General features: G+C 37.8%; 3 protein-coding genes across 3 annotated transcripts in view; 2 read left to right on the top strand and 1 right to left on the bottom strand.

The window, feature by feature from the left end:
- LOC125961194 (dynactin-associated protein-like) overlaps positions 1–14,211 on the top strand; it is a 93,190-nt gene extending 78,979 nt beyond the window's left edge. Inside the window, exons 3-4 of the mRNA XM_049697646.1 lie at positions 10,956–11,120; positions 13,668–14,211. Coding sequence (XP_049553603.1) covers positions 10,956–11,120; positions 13,668–14,186 — 684 coding nt within the window. The 3' untranslated portion in view covers positions 14,187–14,211. The remainder of the gene's footprint in view (positions 1–10,955; positions 11,121–13,667) is intronic.
- Positions 14,206–16,169, top strand: LOC125961281 (uncharacterized; the record flags this gene model as incomplete). The annotated part of the gene is made up of 1 exon (XM_049698138.1): positions 14,206–16,169. A coding segment is annotated over one exon (861 nt), but the record flags the coding sequence as incomplete, so codon positions are not given.
- A 5,608-nt stretch (positions 16,170–21,777) lies between these two features.
- Positions 21,778–22,751, bottom strand: LOC101286426 (deoxyribonuclease TATDN1-like). Its single transcript, XM_033421450.1, is given in 2 exon segments — positions 21,778–22,733; positions 22,736–22,751. Coding segments are annotated over 2 exon segments (888 nt in total). The 3' UTR covers positions 21,778–21,861.
- Positions 22,752–23,736: the final 985 nt, after the last annotated feature.

Raw genomic sequence — 23,736 nt, 5'->3', positions numbered from 1 at the left:
TTGAAGTCTTTGTTTTTTAGTTTTTTATTGGATATATTTGACACATAACATTGTAAATTTAAGGTGTACAATGTGCTACTTTGATGTTATTATATATTGTAATATGATTAGCTGTAGCAATATTTATCACATTACATAACTATAGTACAAGAATGTTGTCTATATTCATTATTCTATGTATTAGATCACTACTTGTTGCAAGTTTGTGAAATCTTTTGTGTATATCTTCCCAACACCCTTCCCTTCCTCCTTGTGCTACCCACCCCATAAAGACTATGGTGAATGTTTGTACCCAAACATTTTCCAGCTTCTAATCCTTATCATATTTATCTGCACATATTTTATCGAATTCAAACAAGCCTGTTGTGCTTCACCAATGGAGCATAAGATCTGTAAGAGTAGAAAAATCAAATAGAAACTAGAAAATGCGTGTTGAGAGATTACTAAATGACTTGTCTTCCATAGGTCTTTCATGGACTGCCTAGTTCTGTTGAAAAATGAGGATGGCATTAATAATGTTAAGGCTACAAGACCCATTCTGGTATGAGGAATTTCAGTTAGTAGGTTGTGGACAGATGGCTACTGGTCTTATTAGACTTAGAAATCCTGGGCAGTAGAACCTGAAAAATGTAACTTTGTTATTGTTTTGAAAACCTTTATTTTTAAAAATAGTTGTAGTCTTATAGAAAACTGCAAACATAGTACAGAGAATTCCCATACACCTAGAACCTAATTTCCTCTATTTTTTCTTCCAGCTTTATTGGGATATAATTGACATACAGCACTGTATAAATTTAAGTTGTATGGCATAAATTTTGTATGTAGTTGTATGGCATGATTTTATGTACATACATTATTAAATGATTATCACAATAAGTTTAGTGAACATTTATAATCTCATATAGATACAAAATTAAATAGAATTTTTTGTGATAAGATCTCAGGATTTACTTTCTTAACTTTCATATATAATATACAGCAATGTTAATTATATGTATCATGTTGCACATTACATCCCTAGTACTCCTTTATCTTATAACTGGAAGTTTCTTCCTTTTGATTGCCTTCATCCAATTACCCCTTGCCTCCATGGACCCCACCTCTGATAACCACAAATCTGATCTCTTTTTCTATGAGTTTGTTTGTTTGTTTTTGAAATTTAATTGACCTACAGCACTATATTACTTTCTGTTATACAACATAGTGATTTGATGTTGCTGTACGTTTCAAAATGATCACCACGGTAACTGTAGTTATGATGTTACCATACAAAGATATTACACAGTTAATGACTGCACATTTCATTCCTGTGACTCATTTATTTTGCAACTGGAATTTTGTACCTCTTAATCTCCTTCATCTATTTACCTCAACAGTTTTCCCATATTATTAACATCTTACATTAATATGGTACCTTTGTTACAATTAATGAACCAAGGTTGATATATTATTGTTTTAAAAAGTCCATACTTTATTCAGACTTTTTAGTTTTTACTTACTGCCCCTTTTCTGTTCCAGGATCCCATCACAGCTACCAAATTAGGTTTAGCCATCATGACTCCTTAGGCTTCTATTGGCTGTGACAGTTTCTCAGACTTTCCTTGGTTTTGATGACCTTGATCGTTTTGACAAATACTAGTCAGATATTTGGTAGAATTTCCCTCAATACGAATTTGTCTGATTTTTTTTTTATCATTAGCCTGAGGCTCTGTATTTTTTTGTTTTGTTTTGTTTGTTTCTTTTCCTTTTAGGGAAGACCATGGAAGCAAAGTGCCATTCTCATCACATCAGATCAACAGTACCTATTATTATTTATTTATTTTTTTTTTGTGGTACGCGGGCCTCTCACTGCTGTGGCCTCTCCCGTTGCGGAGCACAGGCTCCCGACGCGCAGGCTCAGCGGCCATGGCTCACGGGCCCAGCTGCTCCGCAGCATGTGGGATCTTCCCGGACCGGGGCACGAACCCGCGTCCGCTGCATCGTCAGGCGGACTCTCAACCACTGCGCCACCAGGGAAGCCCAACAGTACCTATTATTAACATGATTTATTATTGTTGATGTTGACTTTGATCACCTGGATGAGGTAATACTTAACAAGGTTCTTAAAGTTGTTCTCCACTCGTCCCTTTCCAAACTATATTCTTTGGAAGTTGCTGTGCTTAGCCCACTCTTAAAGAGTGGGGAGTTATGTTCCGTGAGAGTGTAGTATCTATGTCAATCATTTGGGATTCTTCTGCATAGTAGATTTACCTCTTCCTCCTCATTCACTTATTTGTTCAATCATTTATATCAGTATTGACTCCCAGATGTTTATTTTATACTTTGGGTTATAATCCAGTACTACTTTAAGTTTTTTGCTCCAATTGTTATAGATTTGGCTATTGAGAGCTCTTTCAGCTGGTTCCTGTGTCACTTTGACATACTGACATACCTCTATCATTGTTATTATTATTATTATTATTATTTTGGAGAAGCATGGAGGATTTCCTTAATCTCTGGTGCTACAAGATGCTCCAGGCTCATCTTGTATATTTCCACACCCAGCCCTATAATCAGCCATTTCTCCAAGGATCCTTGGTTCCTTTCGCTAGAGAATGGTATCAGAAACCAATGTCTGGGTACTTGTTCCTGCTAGTGTGTTGTTGCTTCTAGGTCCTCTCAGCTGACAAAGCAAGGAAATATGTGTGTATATTAACCAGTGTATACACATGCATCTATAAATATTTCTATATGCAATCATCTGCATTTATATTAAGCTAAACATGAATTCATACTGATAGCTCCAACTTTTTAAATTTTTTTATATTTATCCGTATTCAGTGATCTCATTAATTCACTTATTCTAACATTCTGTCTATAGATTCTTTTGGATTTTTTTTGAATTTTTGAATATTAATTTATTTTTCTATACAGCAGGTTCTTATTAGTTATCCATTTAATACATATTAGTGTATACATGTATATTCCAATCTCCCAATTCATCACACCGCCCCCACCACACCACTGCTTTCCCCCCTTGGTGTCCATACCTTTGTTCTCTACATCTGTGTCTCAATTTCTGCCCTGAAAACCGGTTCATCTGTACCATTTTTCTAGGTTCCACATATATGATTTAATATACAATATTCGTTTTCTCTTTCTGACTTACTTCACTCTGTATGACAGTCGCTAGATCCATCCACGTCACTACAAATGACCCAATTTCGTTCCTTTTTATGGCTGAGTAATATTCCATTGTATATATGTACCACATCTTCTTTATCCATTCGTCTGTTGATGGGCATTTAGGTTGCTTCCATGACCTGGCTATTGTAAATAGTGCTGCAATGAACAATGGGATGCATGTGTCTTACTGAATTATGGTTTTCTCTGGGTATATGCCCAGTAGTGGGATTGGTGGGTCATATGGTAAATCTATTTTTAGTTTTTTAAGGAACTTCCATACTGTTCTCCATAGTGGCTGTATCAGTTTACATTCCCACCAACAGTGCAAGAGGGTTCCCTTTTCTCCACACCCTCTCCAGCATTCGTTGTTTGTAGATTTTCTGATGATGCCCATTCTAACTGGTGTGAGGTGATACCTCACTGTAGTTTTGATTTGCATTTCTCTAATAATTAGTGATGTTGAGCAGCTTTTCATGTGCTTCCTTGCCATCTGTATGTCTTCTTTGGAAAATGTCTATTTAAGTCTTCTGCCCATTTTGGATTGGGTTATTTGTTTCTTTAATATTGACCTGCATGAGCTCCTTATATATTTTGCAGATTAATCCTTTCTCCATTGATTCGTTTGGAAATATTTTCTCCCATTTTGAGGGTTTTCTTTTCGTCTTGTTTATGGTTTCCTTTGCTGTGCAAAAGCTTTTAAGTTTCATTAGGTCCCATTTGTTTATTTTTGTTTTTATTTCCATTACTCTAGGAGATGGGTCAAAAAAGATCTTGTTGTGATTTATGTCAAAGAGTGTTCTTCCTATGTTTTCCTCCAAGAGTTTTATAGTGTCCAGTCTTACAGTTAGGTCTCTAATCCAATTTGAGTTTATTTTTGTGTATGGTGTTAGGTAGTGTTCTAATTTTATTCTTTTACATGTAGCTGTCCAGTTTTCCCAGCACCACTTATTGAAGAGACTGTCTTTTCTCCATTATATGTCTTTGCCTCCTTTGTCATAGATTAGTTGACCATAGGTGTGTGCACTTATCTCCGGCTTTCTATCTTTTTCCATTGATCTATGTTTCTGTTTTTGTGCCAGTACCATATTGTCTTGATTACTGTAGCTTTGTAGTATAGTCTGAAGTGAGGGAGTCTGATTCCTTCAGGTCCGTTTTTTTCCCTCAAGACTGCTCTAGCTATTCGGGGTCTTTTTTATCTCCATACAAATTTAAAATTTTTTGTTCTAGTTCTGTATAAACTGCCATTGGTAATTTGATGGGGATTGCATTGAATCTGTAGATTGCTTTGGGTAGTATAGTCATTTCCACAACGTTGATTCTTCCAATCCAAGAACATGGTATATCTCTACATCTGTTGGTATAATCTTTAATTTCTTTCATCAGTGTCTTACAGTTTTCTGCATACAGACCTTTTGTCTCCCTAGGTAGGTTTATTCCTAGGTATTTTATTCTTTTTGTTGCAGTGGTAAATGGGAGTATTTCCTTAATTTCTCTTTCATATTTTTCATCATTAGTGTATAGGAATGCAAGAGATTTCTGTGCATTAATTTTGTATCCTGCAACTCTACCAAATTCATTGATTAGCTCTAATAGTTTTCTGGTGGCATCTTTAGGATTCTCTATGTATAGTATCATGTCATCTGCAAACAGTGACAGTTTTACTTCTTCTTTTCCAATTTCTATTCCTTTTATTTCTTTTTCTCTGATTGCCATGGCTAGGACTTCCAAAACTATGTTGAATAATAGTGGTGAGAGTGGACTTCCTTTTCTTGTTCCTGATCTTAGAGGAAATGCTTTCAATTTTTCATCATTGAGAATGATGTTTGCTGTGGGTTTGTCATATATGGCTTTTATTATGTTGAGGTAGGTTCCCTCTGTGCCCACTTTCTGGAGACTTTTTGTCATAAATGGGTGTTTAACTTTGTCAAAAGCTTTTTCTGCGTCTATTGAGATGATCATATGGTTTTTCTTCTTCAATATGTTAATATGGTGTTATCACATTGATTGATTTGTGTACATTGAAGAATCCTTGCATCCCTGGGATAAATCTCACTTGATCATTGTGTATGATCCTTTTATGTGTTGTTGGATTCTGTTTGCTAGTACTTTGTTGAGGACTTTTGCATCTATATTCATCAGTGATACTGGTCTGTAATTTTCTTTTTTTGTAGTATCTTTGTCTGGTTTTGTTATCAGGGTGATGGTGGCCTCATAGAATGAGTTTGAGAGTATTCCCCCCTCTGCAATTTTTTGGAAGAGTTTGAGAAGGATGGGTGTTAGCTCTTCTCTAAGTGTTTGATAGAATTCACCTGTGAAGCCATCTGTTCCTTGTCTTTTGTTTGTTGGAAGATTTTAATCACAGTTTCAATTTCATTACTTGTGATTGGTCTGTTCATATTTTCTATTTCTTCCTGGTTCAGTCTTGGCAGGTTATACCTTTGTAAGAATTTGTCTATTTTTTCCAGGTTGTCCATTTTATTGGCATAGAGTTTCTTGTAGTAGTCTCTTAGGATGCTTTGTATTTCTGCGGTGTCTGTTGTAACATCTCCTTTTTCATTTCTAATTTTATTTATTTGAGTCCTCTCCCTCTTTTTCTTGATGAGTCTGGCTAATGGTTTCTCAATTTTGTTTATCTTCTCAAAGAAACATCTTTTAGTTTTATTGATCTTTGCTATTGTTTTCTTTGTTTCTATTTCATTTATTTCTGCTCTGATCTTTATGAGTTCTTTCCTTCTGCTAACTCCGGGTTTTGCTTATTCTTCTTTCTCTAGTTCCTTTAGGTGTAAGGTTAGATTGTTTATTTGAGATGTTTCTTGAGATAGGCTTGTATTGCTATAAACTTCCCTCTTAGAACTGCTTTTGCTGCATCCCATAGGTTTTGGATCATTGTGTTTTCATTGTCATTTGTTACTAGGTATTTTTTGATTTTCTCTTTGATTTTTTCAGTGATCTCTTGGTTATTTAGTAATGTTTTGTTTAGCCTCCATGTGTTTGTGTTTTTTACGTTTTTTTTTTTCCTGTAATTGATTTCTAATCTCATAGCGTTGTGGTCAGAAAAGATGCTTGATATGATTTCAATTTTCTTAAGTTTCCTGAGTCTTGATTTGTGACCCAAGATATGATCTATGCTGGAGAATATTCCGTGTGCACTTGAGAAGAAAGTGTAATCTGCTGTATTTGGATGGAATGTCCTATGAATATCAATTAAATCTATCTGGTGTATTGTGTCATTTGAAGCTTGTGTTTCCTTATTAATTTTCTGTTTGTATGATCTGTCCATTGGTGTAAGTGAGGTGTTAAATCCCCCACTATTATTGTGTTACTGTCAATTTCCTCTTTTATAGCTGTTGGCAGTTGCCTTATGTATTGAGGTCCTCCTATATTGGGTGCATATATATTTATAATTATATCTTCTTCTTGGATTGATCCCTTGATCATTATGTAGTGTCCTTCCTTGTCTCTAGTAACATTCTTTATTTTAAAGTCTAGTTTATCTGATATGAGTATTGCTACTCCAGGTTTCTTTTGATTTCCATTTGCAGGGAATATCTTTTTCCATCCCCTCACTTTCAGTCTGTATGTGTCCCTAGGTCTGAATTGGGTCTCTTGTAGATAGCATATATATGGGTCTTGTTTTTGCATCCATTCAGCAAGCCTGTGTCTTTTGGTTGGAGCATTCAATCCCTTCATGTTTAAGGTAATTATTGATATGTATTTTCCTATGACCATTTTCTTAATGGTTTTGGGTTTGTTTTTGTAGGTCCTTTTCTTCTCTTTTATTTCCCACTTAGAGAAGTTCCTTTCGCATTTGTTGTAGATCTGGTTTGGTGATGCTGAATTCTCTTAGCTTTTGCTTGTCTGTAAAGCTTTTGATTTCTCCATTGAATCTGAATGAGATCTTTGCTTGGTAGAGTAATCTTGGTTGTAGTTTCTTCCCTTTCATCACTTTAAGTGTATCATGCCACTCCCTTCTGGCTTGTAGTGTTTTACTGAGAAATCAGCTGTTAACCTTATCAGAGTTTCCTTGTGTATTATTTGTCATTTTTCCCTTGCTGCTTTCAATAATTTTTCTTTGTCTTTAATTTTTTCCAATTTGATTACTATGTGTCTCAGTGTGTTTCTCCTTTGGTTTATGCTGTATGGGACTCTCTGTGCTTCCTGGACGTGGGTGGCTATTTCCTTTCCCATGTTAGGGAAGTTTTCGACTATAATCTCTTCAAATATTTTCTTGGGTCCTTTCTCTCTTCTCCTTCTGGGACCCCTATAGTGTGAACGTTGTTGCATTTAATGTTGTCCCAGAGGTCTCTTAGGCTGTCTTCATTTCTTTTCTTTTTTTTTTTCTTTATTCTGTTCCACAGCAGTGAACTCCACCATTCTGTCTTCCAGGTCACTTATCCGTTCTTCTGCTTCAGTTATTCTGCTATTGATTCCTTCTAGTGTATTTTTCATTTCAGTTATTGTATTGTTCAACTCTGTTTGTTTGTTGTTTAATTCTTCTAGATCTTTGTTAAACATTTCTTGCATCTTCTCGATCTTTGCCTCCATTCTTTTCCCGAGGTCCTGGATCATCTCCACTGTCATTATTCTGAATTCTTTTTCTGGAAGGTTGCCTATCTCCACATCATTTAGTTGTTTTTCGGGGGTTTTATCTTGTTCCTTCATCTGGTACATAACCCTCTGCCTTTTCATCTTGTCTATTTTTCTGTGAACGTGTTTTTTGTTCCACAGGCTGCAGGATTGTAGTTCTTCTTGCTTCTGTTGTCTGCCCTCTGGGGGATGAGTTTATCTAAGAGGCTTGTGCAAGTTTTGTGATGGGAGGGACTGGTGGTGGGTAGAGCTGACTGTTGCTCTGGTGGGCAGAGTTCGGTAAAACTTTAATCCACTTGACTGCTGTTGGCTGGGGCTGTGTCCCCTCCCTGTTGGTGGTTTGGCCTGAGGCAACCCAACATGGGAGCCTACCTGGGCTCTTTGGTGGAGCTAATGGCGGAGTCTGGGAGGGCTTACGGCAAGGAATACTTCCCAGAACTTCTGCTGCCAGTGTTCTTGTCCTCACGGTGAGACAGAGCCACCACTGCCTCTGCAGAACATCCTCCAACACTAGCAGGTAGGTCTGGTTCAGTCTCCCCTGGGGTCACTGCTCCTTCCCCTGGGTCTCGATGCGCACGCTACTTTGTGTGTGCCCTCCAGGAGTGGAGTCTCTGTTTCCCCCTGTCCTGTCAAAGTCCTGCAATCAAATTCCACTAGCCTTCAAAGTCTGATTCTCTAGGAATTCCTACTCCCGTTACCAGACCCCCATGTTTGGAAGCCTGACGTGGGGCTCAAAACTTTAATCCAGTGGGTGGACCTCTGTGGTATAAGTGTTCTCTAGTTTGTGAGTCACCCACCCAGCAGTATGGGATTTGATTTTATTATGATTGCACCCCTCCTACCATCTCACTGTTGCTTCTCCTTTGTCTTTGGATGTGGGGTATCTTTTTTGGTGAGTTCCAGTGTCTTCCTGTCGATGATTGTTCAGCAGTTAGTTGTGATTCTGGTGTTCTCTCAAGAGGGAGTGAGAGCACATCCTTCTTCTCTGCCATCTTGGACCCTGTTTTGGATTTTCTATAAACCCAATCATGTCTTTGTTTTTTCATATTTTATAACTTTATTTTTGTTTTTCTAACAATGCACTGGCTACAACCTCCAATGTAATGTTGAATGGAAGTGGTGAAAGTGAACATTTTGTGTTGTTCCCAAATTCAGGGGGAAACATGAAATATTTCACCATTAATTATGATGTTAGCTTAGGTTTTATGGAGCTATCCTTTATCAGATTATGGAAAATCTCTTCTATTACTAGTTTGCTCAGAAATTTTATCACAGATGGTTGTTGAATTTTGCCAGAAGTCTTTCTGTATTTTTTTGATATATTCACATGTGTTTTTCTCCTTTATTTCTGTTAATGTGGTGAATTATATTAGCTGTTTTGAATGTTAAACCAACTTTCATTCTAAGTTAGTTTAGGTAGCTGGGTAGACCTCTCTTGGTTATGAGATTTTACCATTTTGATATATTTTTGGATTTAATTTACTATTATTTTGTTTATAATGTTTGTATGTATATTCTTCAGAGATTGACCTTCAGAGATTTCAAGGTCAGCTCTTTAACATCCTATGCCAGGCAGCCTCAAAGTATGGCAAATGTCCTTAGGGGGAAACCAGTCTTGTGTTTAAGTCCCTTTCTGATAGCAGGATTTTATCTCCTAATCACTATGATACTGCCAAAGACTTTACTCTGCCTTTCCATCCTACTTCCAGCCTCCTGAGCTATTCCAGAACATTACAGAGGCCTTGTGTTTGGGGATCCCCTATTTTCCAGTCTGTTATGCCAGACTCACATGAATAGCAAAAGTTCTGCTGACTCTTGTTAGTCAGAACCTCAACTCATACTCAGAATCAACAAATGCTCCCAGAAAATAAAATGGCCTATGATTATTAGATCACTTTGGAAAAGCTCTTTCTTCTTTTAAATTTTAAGTAATCTGATTTTCACTTCTTTGAAAGCCCTTCAATTTTATTTATTGATTGATTGATTGATTGCAGTGGGAGAAGTGTCCTATTGCAATTTACTATACCTAGACTCTCACTTCACCTCTTTAGATTTGATTTTCTCATTATGAATAAGACCACAAAGTGTTGTTCTTTATAAGCTTTGAAGTTTCTAGAATTTTCATTTTGGGACTTTTAAATTCTATTTTATTAAAAAAATTTTTTTCTGGAAAGAAATTTATTATTCCATACTAGCTGAAGCACACAAATTTATGGCCATGTAGAATTACACAGAAGTATGTAATTTTTTTTATTGAATAAAAGATTCTTTAAATTCTATAGTTCTTTACAATTTTCAGAAGTTTCATACATATGATTTTATATATTCTCATAATAACCCTTTCCCCACCCATCCTCCTCCCCCTTTCCTCTCCCCACTGGTAACCAATAGTTTGTTCTCTGTATTTGTGAGTCTGCTTCTTTTCTGTTTCATTCACTAGTTTGTTGTATTTTTTATTTTACAGCATTTGTCTTTCTCTGTCTGACTTATTTCACTTAGCATAATGCACTCCAACTCCATCCATGTTGCTGCAAATGGCAGAATTCATTCTTTTTTATGGCTGAGTAGGATTCCACTGTAGATATATATCACATCTTCTTTATCCATTCATCTGTTGATGAACACTTAGGTTGCTTCCATACTTTGGCAATTGTAAATAATGCTGCTATGAACATTGGGGTGCACGTATCTTTTTGAATTAGTGTTTTTGTTTTTTTCAGTTATATTCCCAGGAGTGGAATTGCTGGGTCATATGATAATTCTGTTTTTAGTTTTTTGAGAATCCTCCATACTATTTTCCACAGTGGCTGCACCAATTTACATTCCCACCAACACAGTAGGAGTGTTCCCTTTTCTCCACATCCTATTATGGGACTTTTTAAAATATCTCTCTACATCAGCTTGCCACATATGATATTTAACAAATTCTTTAAATATGATGAAGGTAAAAGATAATGCCTGAATTTTAATGTGAATAATTATATAAAATAATTAAATGTAATTTATGATGACCTAATTAGATTTTCTTATTTTGAGAAGAAATATAATAAATGTATTTATTTATTCCTCAGGTTTCAAATGATCTTATTTGATCAAATAAGCCATAATGTGACATAATCTAATTTATATTTGTCCGAATTGTATTACTTTAGACACAAAATACAATAGCATCTTATTTTTCTCCCATTCTTTTCTGTACACAGCCATTCCCGAACCTTGGAAATGATGAAGCTCAGAGTTCAGCCTGTAAGTTTGCAACATCAATTGATGTAACTGGCGATGCTGGTCCCAATTTAAATGACATCTGCATCAACAGAGGGACCCTTGGACTTCCAAATTTTCCAAACAGAGAATCCCAACATTTTCAGGTAATGTCTGGGGTGACACTGTTTCTCTGGGTTATGATGTAATCCACATGGAAGTGTTTTTGATCTAATATTAGAGAAAAAACATTCAATCAATTAACATTGTTCTTTTGAAAATCTACAGCATCCTTTGAACATGTCAAATCACTGAGAGGGAATGCAGAAGAGGTAGATTTATGGGACTCTTAATTTAAGGAGCTAATGATCTTGATGGAAAGAAAAAACACCTATAAAGTTTAGGGAAAATATATAAGCATCAAAAAAAAAAGCAAAGTTTTGTGTTCCTTTTTTTGGAGGACCGAGTAGCTGATGACAGCAGATGCATTGACAGTGAATGACATTGTAACCCTTGCTCAGTGGAAGGTGAAGTCATGTGTTAAAGCCCTGGGGCCCTAGTCTGTGGGTGATCTGGCTCACTCTCCTTCCCTTCCTGCTTCTGAGCATAACTGTGGGCCTTCTGTTAGCCTCCTGTTTCTGACCTCGTGTGTTTTCAACCTTGACTTAGACAATATTTAGCCTTGCCTTGGTTTGGTGCCCGGAAGCAGATTTCCGGTGTTCTTTACGCTGTTTCTCATCATTCTGTTTTCTTCACCTTGAGACCTGATCTCCGAGTCTTTCCTCCATTCCACCCCCTACTCCAGGTGAAAACTTGATTTTGACTGATTGCTACTGATGCCTGGCAGTTTGGTTCGATTCTTCTGGCCCTGGACTACACCCCTCCTCTGATTAATCCTGCTATAGAGACAGTTTGGAAAGACTTTGATAAGAGAAGAGAGGATAAACTCTTAATGACAAGAAACACTGTGGAAGAAGGCTTTTGATAGAATTATTTAGAGAATATATCCCTGATGACCTCAAACAAACCAGACCAATCAGAGAGCTGAAAGTTATTTTAGATGCCTTTACTTAGCCACAGATGGACAACATCGCGGTCTAGGAGGTTTAGATTGTTTGTAAGAATTCACACATCTAGATAGTAGCAGTAATAGCACTTGAGCACGGGTCTCAGATTAGGTTAAGATGAGTTTTTATTAATCTTGCTCCTCTTCTTAAAAATTCAAACAAAAAATGAGGGTAATTTTCCTCGGAGGTGTGAGTATCGTCCTTCCTCTCCTCCCCCTTTGATTTCCTTTCTAAGGCCTAGATGACATGGGGCAGGAGGCGCCATTAGTCACTGGGCTCTCATAGTTGGTGCCACAAATTCCCTTAGCCTTGGTACCCAATGCCCTTGAACTGCTTCTGATTGCCTAGTGGGTGTCACTCTCAACACCCAAATTGTGGTTTATTGTCTGAGACAGTGTCCACTATTTTGGAAAATTGAAGAGTTACCCTACATGCTCCAATGACATATGTGCTCTTTGTTTCCTTTAGTGATTGTTTTCAGTCATAAGAAAATAGATAAGAATGAGCTAATTAGTGAAATCAAATGTTTTTTGAGTACTTAGAAAGTGCTAGGACAACGTTATTCATACTGTTTCCTTATTTACTGTTTAGCTTTATTAAATAGGTGATATTATCCATGCAAGGGAATTGAGGCTTTGCAAGACATGGCAAATTTCCACATACCACCATCTATCTAGTAAAAGGTGGATTTAAAATTTAAACCTAAATCTGTTAGATTCCAATGGCTATGGCCTTAATTACTATAAAGCCCCGCCTTCTGCAAAAATCTAATTTGAAGGATGTTTCTTATTCTAATTTTCTCAATAACATTTGGAGGTAGATATTATTATCCCCACTTTTGATACAAGGCAAGTTGAGAATTAGGCAAGTTAAGAAACTTGCTCAGAATATTAATGGTATGGAATTCAAATTCAAGACTCTCTTGTCTCAAGCCTTACATGTTTTATACTATGCAATGTTTCCTCTACAATAACAGATTAGAGAGATATTACAAAGTAATATTACTGACATTAATCCCTATTCTAATCTTATAGATTTTTATGGATGAAAAAATAAGATCAAAGAGGTTAACATCTTACACAGTGAAAATAGCTGGTGGCAGCACAAGATGGATTTCAACAAATGTATTCAACTCTGATTTTCATGCTGCCATTACTAACCTGTATGAACACCTAGCTAGAATATTTGATAGGCCATTATTAATGCATTTAAAATGGAAGGCTATAAAGCAGACACAAATCTGATAGTTGATAGGCCAATGAAGGGAGAAGATTTTATCAGGTGATATTTTGGGTCCCTCAAATCACTGTATGCAGCAGTCAGACACACATGTGTAGATACTTCATTTGATGGTGGGAGGAATAAACAGTTTCTAAGATGACATTTAGTATTTCTTTTAGCTTTAAATACATATGAAAAGAAAGCAGACAGATCAGTGGATATTCCTTTATTCCTATTACAAAGAACAAGCCTTTCCCAAATGAAACATTAAACTTGAGCCAATATTTATTACTACAGGCTATTAAGGTATTTTTTATGTTTATACATTCTTCCACTGAAGTAATCTATATATAAAAATATTATAAATGACATTTTTCTTGCAACATTTGGTTTCAACTTCAGTAATTATATTTAAATCCTTTTCAGGTGACACGAAATTTGTTTAGTGGCTGGTCTCTGTGGAAAATATTCCTGGCTTGTCTCTTAGCTTCTGTGATAACAGTGGCAATTGGAGTACTCATAGTGTCTCTGGTGTATAATGGGAAAAATAATAATGCCCCCATTTTTATACAACTTACTCAAAACCAGGGGACAATCTCATTGACTGAAACAAGCTCATCTGCTAGTTCCGAAACTACAGTTGCCACTAGCACAACAGATTCTACCACAACATCCAGTACCATGACTACCATCACTGAGCACACTTCAACGGAACCTACAAGTATACCAACCACTGATTCCACAGAAACCACAATTGCAACAGACGCCACTTCAACTGAAAAAACGATCACAGATACAACTGAGGGTACGACCAAAACAGCCACCACTGCCTCCACCACTTCTACTGAGACTATGACTACCACAGTTGCCACCACCACACCTCAACCAACTACCACGACAACGGCCGGCACTACCACTAAGGCTGAAACCACAACAGACAACTGATTCTTCCATTTCTGGTTAGACTACAACTACCACAGTGGCCACCACCACACCTCAACCAACTACCACGACAACGGCCGGCACTACCACTGAGGGTACAACCACAACAGACACAACTGATTCTCCCCCTTCTACTGAGACTACAACTACCACAGTGGCCACCACCACACCTCAACCAACTACCACAACAACGGCCAGCACTACCACTGAAGCTACAACCACAACAGACACAACTGCTTCCACCACTTCTACTGAGACCACGACTACCACAGTGGCCACCACCACAACTCAACCAACTACCACAACAACGGCCGGCACTACCACTGAGGGTACAACCACAACAGACAAAACTGCTTCCACCACTTCTACTGAGACCACGACTACCACAGTGGCCACCACCACAACTCAACCAACTACCACAACAACGGCCGGCACTACCACTGAGGGTACAACCACAACAGACACAACTGATTCTCCCCCTTCTACTGAGACTACAACTACCACAGTGGCCACCACCACACCTCAACCAACTACCACAACAACGGCCGGCACTACCACTGAAGCTACAACCACAACAGACACAACTGCTTCCACCACTTCTACTGAGACCACGACTACCATAGTGGCCACCACCACAACTCAACCAACTACCACAACAACGGCCGGCACTACCACTGAGGGTACAACCACAACAGACACAACTGCTTCCACCACTTCTACTGAGAGTATGACTACCACAGTTGCCACCACTTCAGCTGAACCAACTAGCACAACTACTATTAGTACCATGGGTGAATCCAATGTCAGTAACTGCCAGCATAAAGCTACAGTGACCAAAATAACCACTTCTAAAACAAGATTACTTAATGACCAATTCAACTAACACTAAAATGATAGTGAATTCATCCGCAAAACAACATTTAGATGTAACAGTACCATATATTAGACCTGACCATTTAATGTGGATAGTCTCTACTTTGTGAGGTTTTTGATAATACAATTTTCATACAAAGTAAATCCAATCCATTTATTTATGCTGGAAAGCTGTTACGATTAAATAGAAAGTTACCAAATGTGATTACAGTCTTTTATTATTATAAAGTTGTAGTCTCTAATACACTAATTCCATATGTAATAAGGAAAATATATTCTATATGGTAAGGGTGTTTTAAATAGATTTACATATTACCACATCTTCTTTTTAGATTGTGCCAACATTATTTTCATTTCATTTTCTCTTTAAATCATTTTGATATATAAGTAAAATTTTAAATGTGTTATCACTATTTTCAATTAATAATTTTGTTTTCTACTACTTTTTGCAGTAATCTTATAAAGGCATTCAATTAAATACTTCCGATAAATATTTACTTATGCCTGCTATCTGCTGAAATACCAGAGAAAATTCAGAAAAAGAAAATAGCAATGCTGAGAGTAATAAACTTACAAATTTGGATTCTGTTACTTAGAATTCTTGGTAATTCACAGGTTTAAATCAATGTTGATGGTACACGCACTCTACTGCAGTCCTACTGAATCAGAATCCTCAAGGGTGATCCAGAAATCTATATTTTTCAAAAAGTGTGCAAACAGGACTGATAACCGCTACTTGAAGCAGTGAATTCAGAAGGGCATTGTGACCTGTATCTTTGATGTTAGTGAGATTGATATAAATCAGTAAATATTCTTTAAAGCACTAACAAAAGTCAATTCCATTTGTTGGTGTTAATTTTACCTATAAACAAAGGATGCTGAATAGCATATAGACACGTGAGCACATGGTAGGGACTGGGTATGGAAATGCTTTCCTTACCCAAAAGGAAAAATGTGTTTTCCAGTAATTTAAAACAAATATTTTAGTGGTCACTATGCTAATAAGAAATAATTTTTAACTATCCTTCCAAGTCAGCCTTACAGAGTTACTTTCCCCCTGTATTGCCAAACTACTTACTGTAACTATATGCAATTAATGTAATAAAACTTTATTAGAACACTCTAATTCTGTTTCCTTCATTAGTTTTGTTTTTGTTTTTGTTTTGCGGTATGCGGGCCTCTCACTGCTGTGGCCTCTCCCTTTGCGGAGCACAGGCTCCGGACGCGCAGGCTCAGCGGCCATGGCTCACGGGCCCAGCCGCTCCGCGGCATGTGGGATCTTCCCGGACCGGGGCACGAACCCGCGTCCCCTGCATCGGCAGGCGGACTCTCAACCACTGCGCCACCAGGGAAGCCCCTAAATCATCTTTTCATATACTTTTAATGTTAAGCTATTCTAATTAGTATCATTTTTCTAAAATGTTTTTTAGTTGAAATACACATATGTGCAGAAAATGCACATATCATAAGGCACAGCTCAATGAGTTTTCACCGAGTGAACACACTCATACCCCAATCAAGAAACAGAACCTTACCAGCTCTTCAGAAGCCTGCCATGTGCCCACACCCAAATACCACCTCCTTTTTCCTTCCCCCAAAGTAAACACTGTTCTGATTTCTAACACCGCGGACCACTCTGTCTGATTGCGAACATAGCAGGAATGGAATTGGTATAGTGTGTACTCTTTTGTGTCTGACTTCTTCGGCTCAGCTTTTTACTTGTGAGATTCATACATGTTTTATAATGATTTGTCTCTGAGGATGAGTGATAGAGTATATATGGGTGTTCCATGTAAAATTCTTTATATCTCTTTGTATATTTGAAATATTTCCTAATTTTCCAAAAGCAGTGTGGCTAGGACACAGCAAATGTTGTCTGCATGAATGCACAATGAAGTCAGCTGGGGCTAACTTACTTAAGATCTTATAGGTTTTGCTAAGTTTTAGTGATTTTCCTTTCCCCAGAGGAATGCCATTGAGGAGTTTTGAGCCGGAAAGTGACATATCTTATTTAATTTTAGGTGGAACAACGTGAATGCCTTGCAGAAAAGGGATTGGAGGACTGAAAAAGTAGAAATAGAAAAATTAGATTTTTGCAGTGGGTTCGGTAAAAGGAGATACAGAAATACATCTTTTCTGAACCTGTCTCTAGTCCTCCCAGCTAAGTCCACCAAACCTTCCAACCTGTAGCCCCTGTTTTACCTCTGTTTCTGCCCAAGTTCCAGAACTGACCATATCAGAGAAAAAAATTATTGAAGTGCTGGGCAGGCATGCTTCATATGCTCATCTTCTGACACTTTCAACCCAGATTAGGTGAACCAGTATCAAATCTCAAGCTCTGAACACTCTGACAACAGTGTCCTGCAGTAAACACTTGTTGCGGACCTGAGCAGGGGTTTGATGCTTGCTTATAAGCCCTTATCTGTGAGCTAGTTTGTAGCCTCTGATAAGGTGAAGGTCCCTTTTGAGTTGCTGATTAGCATCTAGTTGATTCCCTTTTGTATCCCAGTAGTGCTTGCAGTTTTACAATACCTAGTTCTTTTTTTTTTTTTGTGGTACATGGGCCTCACTGTTGTGGCCTCTCCCGCTGCAGAGCACAGGCCCCAGACGTGCAGGTTCGGCGGCCATGGCTCACGGGCCCAGCTGCTCCGCGGCATGTGGGCTCTTCCCAGACTGGGGCACGAACCCGTGTTCCCTGCATCGGCAGGCGGACTCTCAACCACTGCGCCACCAGGGAAGCCCCAGGACCTAGTTCTTTCAAGGCCCCATTCCTGAAGACTGGGTCTTTCCCAGGAACTTTAGCTCCAAGTGCTAGGGCCCTATTGACTCCTGGCAGATCTTGACAGACTGCAAAACTGCAGAGCTCTTAACAGATTTCTAATTTCTGTACTCGGGACACCTGTTGGAAAGTTAAACTTCTCCAATGTGGACACCTGAGTGCTAATCATCTATCTGCCTAAATCCCAGTCAGGGACTGTAGAGTTTGTATGATTAGAAGGCTGGCAACCTTGGCTGAATTTGCTAAGCCCTTTCTATGTTTTAGAAATAGATTCTTGCATTTCCTGTCCCCACGGATAGTCTATTTCCAGCCCTCAACACCATCCCTGTCTTGTTAACATCCAGGCCTCCCTGATGCATCTTGAGGTAACTTACCAGCATGTTTATTATTCTTTTCAATAGTTTGCTTGATCTCTTTGACTGATTCACTTCTAAATATTTTTTACTCCACTCCCTCTACCTCCCTGCTATTAATCTTTTCTTCTAATAGCTTTATTGAGGTATAATTCAGATTATAAGATTTACCCATTTAAATGTATAATTTCTCTCTCCCCATTATTCTTAACGAAAATGTACAATAATTATAGAATGACCTTAATTAAATGATTGTTGGGGCTTCCCTGGTGGCACAGTGGTTGAGAGTCCACCTGCCGATGCAGGGGACGCAGGTTCATGCCCTGGTCCGGGAGGATCCCACGTGCCGCGGAGCGGCTGGGCCCGTGAGCCATGGCCGCTGAACCTGCGTGTCCGGAGCCTGTGCTCCGCAACGGGAGAGGCCACAACAGTGAGAGGCCTGCGTACAAAAAAAAAAAAAAAAAAAAGCAAAAGAAATGATTGTTGGATGAGTGTCTGGGGAAACCTCAGGTTCACACACTAAACTTAGCTTGGGACTCATTAAGTGTTTCTTTAAGATTTGATGGCTCATCAAGGACGTGGGGATAATAACACTTAATTCTTGAGAGGTTATGAAGATCAACTTATGGTCAGAGGAGTGCACCCACTTATAAAGCCACATCTCTCCGTAGTATATGTCAGTAATTGTCCTGGAAAGGACTTAACATCCGGGTGTTAAGGCCCATTTAGGGGGCTGCAGTGACATTTTGCAACAACAGATGGTGCTGTGGTGCTATTTTCTTCCTCCCTCCCTCCTTCCTTCCCTCCTTCCCTCCCTCCCTCCCTCCTCCCTCCTTCCTTCCTTCCTTTTCTTCTCTCTCTCTCTCTCTCTCTCTCTCTGTCTCTCTCTCTCTGTCTCTCTCTCTGTCTCTCTCTCTCTCTCTCTCTCTCTCTCTCTCTCTCTCGCTCCCTCCGTCCCTCCTTTGCTCCTCCCCTCCTTCCCTCCCTCCCTTCCTTCCTTCCTTCCACCCATTAAAAATACTAATAGGACTTACATAAAACTCAAGTGAGTCACTTTTGTCTTTTAAGGAGCAGATTTTTAAAAAAAATCTTGAATAATGAGGGACACAGTTGTAGTGCCAAAATAATTGACCTACTATTTAAGAGAAGAATTTTATTAATTTTGTATATCTTTCTAGAAAACAGAACCTGGGTAAACAGGTTGAAGTTACTGAGATGAAGTCTTCAACTCAACATAAGGAGGAAAGATCTAGCAGGAGAGTCAACCCAGAAAGGAATACTGAACCCTAGAAAACAGACGAGCTCCCAGTCACGGCACGTAGCACAGAGAGGCTGGCATAAGGGTTCACTTCATTCACTGGCGTTTGACCTGAATGTTTAGAATCCTTTTAACTCAAACATAATTACATCCATTTATAAAAGCAGAGCATTTCCCACAATAAAACACAACTACTCTTTAAACAAAGTTTAAAATTTATAATCAAAGGTAAAATGTTACATGCATTGTGAACTGTAATAAGGCTGGAATATAAACTCCAACAGGACAAGTGCTTGCCTATTTTATTTATTGCTGTATAAATCCCCATTGCCCAGAAAAATACCTGATATGTTTTCATCAATTCACTTGACAAATGAATAAAAAAACCTCAATATTCTATCAATAAAAACACATTTGACATTTTAAAGTAGACTTAGAATGGAATCTAGTGTAATGTGAAATTAGAAAAAAATCACTGATACGGATCAAACAGTTGCTTGCTCCCAATTTGAGTAGTACTAATTATTGTTGATCCAAGATGTTACCTAAATAATAGTTCATTATTTTAAATTTGCTGAAATAACATTTTGTCACAGAATTCTGTCCTAGATTTTGGGAATTGAATTCGTAAAAAAAAAAATTCTTTTATGATAATCACGTAAGAAAATGTACGAAATTTTCCTTTTTTTAACTTCTATATTTACAGATTTTGTGCAAAGCACTAATTGAATACATACCAGTTCTGAAAGGGCTTTTGAAAAGTTCTTTGCACATTTGTGTATGTTATAATGATTTTTTTCATGCATTTAAATTAGTTGAATAATACTAATTAACACTAACCACTATATTTTTAAACCTCTTGTTTGGCTTGTTAGTTACTATGTCAAACAATAAAAATGATGAACTAAAATAATCGCTTTGGCTAAAAATTACTCCAAATCAGGGAACAGGAGCTGTCCTACTGGTCTCAGCCAGTTAGTGGACCAAACTTGATTTAACTGTCAGACTATGGTGTAATTTAAACCCAGGAGCTTTTTTTGTGTGTGGATAAAAATATAAAACAATTTGACAGAGCATTAATAGGTGAATTTGAAAGAGACCACCAAATTCTTTTGGCTAAAGAATGGCCAAATACAAAGCACCTTTACTGTTTCACTAACAAAGTTTTCCAATTCTTTTGGCTAAAAATTCACCAGAGATCGAAGAGTCCTTATAGGGAATCCTGACTTAACTGTGAAATATACCCAGGTATAGAATGTCTGACTATGAAGATAGTTGGAAACACTATAAGGGTCACCAATTTCGTAACCTAGGATGCAAAAAGCACCCCCAGGGTTGGGCAAAGTGGCAATCCCGGATTTACCCATATCCATGTTAATCCGGGTGTGTTCTACTCTGTCCTGTTGAGTAATGTAGTAATACCTGTATTAAACTGTTCTTTGACAAGATAGAGATCATATGAATTTCACAGTAACATACTTTCTTCAGTACTTTGCAATTTGGTTTTGCAACTCTTTAATTAATCAGGCATTTTGAAAGTGTGATTACTTGTGCAGTTACTGCACAAGTATCAAATTATTTATTCCTCTGTAGGCTACCAAAAAAAGGTATAGATGCAAATGAATGCCTGTGAAATTTTATCTACTCTGTGGTTATGGTGCTCCAGGGTCAAATTAAGATAGTGTCTTCCTACCATCATAAGATAGTATATTACTAAGAATGCAATCCAGCTGTTATAGAATTTTAGGGGCTGCAGCAGCTCTTCGTTATTAAAAATTTAGAGGTTAGCCTTCTTCCAGTTGTCTGTTCCACTGTTCATAGGATATTGCTCTAATCTCTGTGTTACAGGATGGCTCACCCACTGATCTGCTTTTGAATGAAAAGGAAGGGCATATTCCTTGCTCCTAAGTAGACAACCAGAAGTTGCACGTATACCTTCTTTTCTCATGCCATGGGCCAGGATTTAGTCATATGGCCACACCTTGCTACATGGGCAGTTGGGCAGGATAGCCTTTATTGTTGGCAGGCATGTACCCAGCTAAATATTCTGGGGTTTGCTTACTATGAAAGTGAAAGAGAGGCTGATTATTAGGGAAAGCGAGCAGTGTGTCAAACATGTAGCCAGCCTGGAAAAAAAGCCCAGTTTGTAGTCTTTTCGAGTGTGATTGATGCTGATGTTATTATCAGTGTTCAATACTATTGAAACATTTCATTCACATGGATTCTTAGAGCCTACAGGCCCAAGTCATTTCTTGGGGGGCATTGTGTTATACTGCTTTTCGAAACAAATCACTCTCTCCCTCTCTCCTCTCTTTTTTTTTTTTAGACAACTTCCAGAGAATTCCTTTATTGAAACTTTTAAGTTTTACCATGAAATTTTATGTACATGATGGAAAAACGGGAGACACATACCAGTTACATGTCAGGAAAAAATATTTTAATAGTGTTGTTATATAGCGTATTGGCTAGTTCCAGTGGATCTTCATCTCTTACTGCTGACATTATTTCCAGTATTTGAATTATATGGCAGGGTTCATTTCTGTCTTTCAAACAGTGCCCATTTTCCCACTTCTTTTTGGTGGGAAATGAAGTTTTTATATATTTTGATCCAGCATGTGTATTTTTGACTCCACACCAAGGTGCATCAGTCTCAATCATTAATTTTTCACTAGGTATTGACTTCAGAACTTCCAAATTAGCCTCAGTTTTCAGTGAGCAACCATTAAATCCTATGTAGAGACCCAAGTCCATCAAAGCAGCTGCTGCTTCCTTGGTACCGTCAAATGAATGCACCACTCCACCTACACACCGATCTCTATTCCTTCTCATTATGTCCAAAAATTCAGCATGTGAGTTCCGACAATGAAGAAACATTGGTAATTTTGTTTGTTCTGACAGTTCAAACTGTTTTTCAAAATATTTGAGCTGAGTACCTTTAGGACAAAACTGCAGTCGGTCAAAATCAAGTCCACATTCCCCTATTGCTACAACTTTCCCCTTGTTGTTTTCAGCGAGATTTAGTAACTCCATCAAGTAAAGATCAGGGTTATTCTTTTCAAATTCATCACATCTTGTAGGATGACACCCAACTGTACTGAAAAACATATCATTTGTCTGTGCCAAATGCAGTGCATCTTTACTGTCTTGTAGATTTCCACCTGTAATCACAAACTTTTTAACACCAATCTGAACAGCTCTCTCTATTACATCCCGTAAGTCATCTTGATGCTTTTGAACCCCCCTATAAATTCCTCTGAACACAGGATCTGTCAAGTTGATACCAATGTGAATTTGAAGCGACTCATGACTGCGGCCCCAGCTCCTCCCTCCCTCTCTCCCCTCTTCCATAAATTTTTCATTGCCTATTTATTTTGGAAGCCGAGGCAATGACATTCTGTTTCAGTTGATTCCAATTAGAACTCTTAAGCTAAAAATGGTGAATACATTTATAAGAAGACTTTTGAAAGGGTTAAACTACACACACACACAAATACTTCTTCCTAAATATTTCAGGGAATTCCATCACTTTTCTTTACAACATTTTCTAAGTTAGTGCTTCTCAGACTTTGGTGTGCATTAGAGTCATCTAAGCAGAATACAAAACTCCCTTTAGGTTTAGTGAGGCCCAGGAGTAAACATTCCAAAGAAGTCTCCCCAATCCTTTCCAACTCTGGAACTTGAATATTTGCTTTTTTTTTTTTTTTTAAGAAAAGGAAAGCTAATGAACTCTCTAATGGATTGTATGCCTTTCTTCATCCTGATCTGGGACATACGGGTGGCTACTAGTCTGAAAGACAGCAGGAGGTTCTGACCACGATGATTAAACTGGTTTTGTCAGTTCTCCTCTTGGGGCCTCAATGTTTTCAATTGCCAATTGGCAGGGTTGGAATAGATGGTTTACATGTTATTGGTAGATTGAGATGTATTAAATTAGATGAATCTCTAGCTAGTCAATTAGTGCTCGTGATATATTTATCATTAAAGACCATTATTTTTGAATTAGCTTTTGATTACTTACTGTATGAGTCATTTTTTTAAAACTTACATTATTCAAGTACCATTCTTCACCAAGAAATTTCTGTGCCACTTTTGTGAAGATCTCTCAGGATATATGTGTTGGATACTAATTGTTAACTTCTAGATTGATAGTTATTTCTAAACTCCAGCCTATTGCAATTTAGATTTTGCTGAGTCACAGTGACATTTCTACCTGTGTAAAGCAGAGGCTGCCTCAGCAGTTAAATATGAAGACGTTGGAAGAAACTTGTTGAATCAATTCCCTTTAACTAA

Source organism: Orcinus orca, chromosome 15 (genome assembly GCF_937001465.1).
Source record: "Orcinus orca chromosome 15, mOrcOrc1.1, whole genome shotgun sequence".
NCBI lineage: Eukaryota > Metazoa > Chordata > Mammalia > Artiodactyla > Delphinidae > Orcinus > Orcinus orca.
The sequence above is the reverse complement of the archived record's forward strand: the minus strand, read 5'-3'. Positions and strand labels throughout refer to the sequence as shown.